Below are 3,363 nucleotides of genomic sequence, written 5' to 3' on the forward strand. Positions count from 1 at the left end.
AAAAAAAAAAAAAAAAAAAAATCCAACAACAACCAAAAAAACCCCACCCCTATCATGTCTCTCATCAGACTGAACTCCACCTTTACCTGCCAAAGGGGGCTTCGCTCCTGAGGGAAAAGTTCAAAGTACTTCTGCGCAAGCGGGACAGGAGGAAGGGTCCGTAGGCGCAGCCGTGTCCAGCACTGGAGGAAGCGCACCAAGCTCTCAAAGGTGTACAGGCCCAGCCGGTCATTTCCATAATTGGACAGATGGGTCATAAAGATGCTAATCTGTAAGGGGGTACCTGCATTTCAGATTTGGAGAGCCTACCGACCTCTGAATTAGCCTTGATGAGTAAAGGTCCCAGCCTGTAAACACCTTGACTCTACAATCTTCTAGCCCTTCCTCTCAGCACCTTACCGGATTAAGCAGCACTGTCAGAAAGAGCTCTCCACCTCGGATGCTCCGGTCTAGTTCACGAGAGCCTCCAGGATACTCATTATAGAAGATTGTGTGAGTGAAGAGGCCACAAGTTTGCCGGGGCAGCACCTGGAGGGAAAAGAAAAAACAGATAAGATTTGAAAGACAGAATGAGAAGTAGATGGAGGACACTGGGATTTATAGAGGACTCAGTTTGAAGTTCTAGCAATAAAGCTCTTACTGAGGATGTTAAGATTTTTTCACCTTTCTACCCCTGATTATGTACCCCCATACTTGGACTGGCAGTTGATAGAGAACATACGTCAATGCATGTTGAAAGCTGTCTAAATGTGAGAGTTTGATTCAGGCTTGTATTGGGAGTCCCTCACCATAATGCCATTGTGAATGAAGCCACGACGGTAGCGGGCAGGGCGGAGATGGGGATACTCCTCAGTGCTGGTCACCTGGATGCCCCACACGGATTTCCAGGCCTCATAGAGCTGCGTGTGGATGGGGTACACGCCCGAGTGGTGGGGGGCCACAGCATACCCCAGATCCGTGGGAATCCCATGCTCCTGGGAATGGCATAGACTCTCACCAGGACCTGGTGAGGTTTGGGGAGTAGAGGGTAAAGAGGGTGGGGAAGCCTCCAAATAAAGAAAAATGCAAAGGATAGGAAAAGGGTAGCCCATTAGGGGATGGTAGAAAAGGAAGCATGGCTGGGAGAAAGTATGGGGAAGAGATCCAAGGGTCTCACCAGAGCAAACTGTTTGTTGAGCCTCATCTGGTCAGCCAGCACGGAGCGATTGTGGAACAGGTGTGGCTGCATATGACTCCACATGTGGGGGAACCACCAGAACTCTTTGCGGTGCTTCAGCAGCATGTCGTCCCCTGCATCCTCCTCCTCTGTCCCTATGACCACACGCTGACCACTGACCACAGCCAGTCAGCCCCTGTTCCCTTCTTTGTTTTGTATTAACACTGACCACCTTCCATCCCTGGGACAACCCTACTGATCCTTGCCTAAGTAGACTTTCTATTTGCCCCATTGCCAACTTGCCCTCCAGCCACCCGTGCGAACCTAAATTCATGCCCACCACTAGCTCCTCACAGCAGTCTGACCCCAAACCTTGACCCTTTTCTCCAACTTGTCTGCCCAGGGAGGTGGACAGTGAAGGGAAAGGTCAAGCTATGATATGCCAAAGGAGTAGGGGAATAAGCTCACCAGTATGATAGAACTTGCCCGAGAAGCCCAAGTTGAAGGTGAAGTTGGGGACTAAGGTCCTGAGTTTGTTCTGGGTGGTCAACAGAGCCTGGGAAGAATAACAGGAACGTGAGAAATCAGGAGTGCAGGCTGAACAGGAAATACATGAGAAGTAGCATTCTTCCTGCCTGGAAAAGCAGGGAGTGTACCTATGACAAGCTCAGAATCAAGGAAGGGAGTATGACAGGCCAGAGTATGAACAGCTTCTAAGAAAAAAATTTAAGTAACAAGACTGACCTCAACATCAGCCACCTTCATGCGGGTCCCTTCCTTGCCCACAAAGATGTCATCGATGTCTACCAAGATGTAGCGGTCGAGGTCCAGGCAGAGGCGCTTGCCAGTGAGGTATGCAACAGCATCAACGAAGATAAGTTTGTGGAGCCAGAAGGAAAGGCCGTGACCAAAGAGCACCCGCTGGATGCCATCATGAAGCCCCAGGTCCTGTACCACAGTGGGAAGCCGGGCCCGACGAAGAACTGGTCCTGGCACCAGGGGCTCAGCTGGCCGAAGGCTGGCAAGAAGCACTGGTTCATATGTACTATGATTGGATTGGAAGATGGTCCAGTCATCACCAGGCAGTGGCCCTGGTTCTAGGCGGCTGGGGCGTGTGAGATGCAGTAGCGGGGCAGAAGGATTCACTTGGTAGTCCCGGAGCCCCAAGTTTGAGTGTAAAAAAAGGGGAAAGCCCTTGAGCTGGGCACTCAGTAGGCTGTGCTCATGGGCTCGGAAAAAGCCAATGATGCCCACACCATACTCCACACAGTACCGGTCTAGCAGTTCTCGACTCCAGGCATCTAGGTTGACATACTTGAGCAGGTTCTCATAAATGACCAAGACGTAGCGGCCATGGGTATTATCAGTCAATGTGGGCATGTCCCCTCGGCCAGGTGCCAACTCAGTGCTATAACGAAAACGACTAGATTCCAGGATGGCCACAATTTCCTGCCCCAGCTGTGAGTATGCACTCTCCACAAACACAAGGACCACAGGTTCAGTTCGAACTGTCTCTGGAGGCCTGGGGGGCCGAGGTGGAACTGGAGGCCGTGCAGGGCCAGGACCAGCTGCCCCACTGCTGCTGCAGTCTCCCAAGGGCAGGGGCAGGGGTTCCTTGGCCTTAGGGCTGGTGGACACATAGTAAGCCAAGAAGCCCATGGAGCCCAGGCTGAAAGCGATCAGCAGCAGTATGAGGCGGTGCAGTTCCAGCTGCCGAGCTGGGCGTACCACCTTCCACAACTGGAGCATGGCGGGGGGAGGAAGGGAGGGAGGAATGGGGACCACCTCAGGGGATGGGAGGTAGGAGTTCTATAGGCTAGGACTGTCTTGGAAGGGTAGAAGGATAGGAAAATACGGGACAGGGATTCCCTCAGGGGGAGTTTCCTTAAGAGGTGGAGATGAGTCCCCTTAGTATAGGGTAGGGGAGGCAGAAGGGGAAGCAGGGGGCAACTACACTGAATCCGCTAGTCTCAGGTCACCATGGCCCCCTGGCCCATGGCTTCAGGCTGCAAATCTTGCCAGGCTCTCCCCTTGGCCCTGGCTGAGTGCCTCACATCAAAGGTCAGCAAAGTTCAATCTCTGCCTCCCTACCTGTAAGACAGAGAAATCAGTGGGTTATTCCTCCTTCTGAAACTGTGTCATTAATCCATTTTCCTCCCCATCCCATCTCTCTTACCTCCGGCTTATTGGATAATCTGTTCTCAAAA

At 52.2% G+C, this 3,363-nt stretch overlaps 1 protein-coding gene across 1 annotated transcript in view; it reads right to left on the reverse strand.

Moving 5' to 3' along the window:
- Positions 1 to 2,905, reverse strand: part of NDST2 (N-deacetylase/N-sulfotransferase (heparan glucosaminyl) 2) — a 6,205-nt gene extending 3,300 nt beyond the window's left edge. The window contains exons 1-6 of the mRNA XM_011929600.1: positions 1,901 to 2,905; positions 1,625 to 1,712; positions 1,157 to 1,311; positions 789 to 974; positions 400 to 528; positions 87 to 269 (exon numbers count right to left, since the gene is read on the reverse strand). Of these exons, the coding sequence (XP_011784990.1) occupies positions 87 to 269; positions 400 to 528; positions 789 to 974; positions 1,157 to 1,311; positions 1,625 to 1,712; positions 1,901 to 2,905 (1,746 nt within the window). The remainder of the gene's footprint in view (positions 1 to 86; positions 270 to 399; positions 529 to 788; positions 975 to 1,156; positions 1,312 to 1,624; positions 1,713 to 1,900) is intronic.
- Between the last annotated feature and the right edge of the window lie 458 nt (positions 2,906 to 3,363).

This window comes from Colobus angolensis, unplaced genomic scaffold, assembly GCF_000951035.1.
Source record: "Colobus angolensis palliatus isolate OR3802 unplaced genomic scaffold, Cang.pa_1.0 Scaffold12, whole genome shotgun sequence".
Lineage (NCBI taxonomy): Eukaryota > Metazoa > Chordata > Mammalia > Primates > Cercopithecidae > Colobus > Colobus angolensis.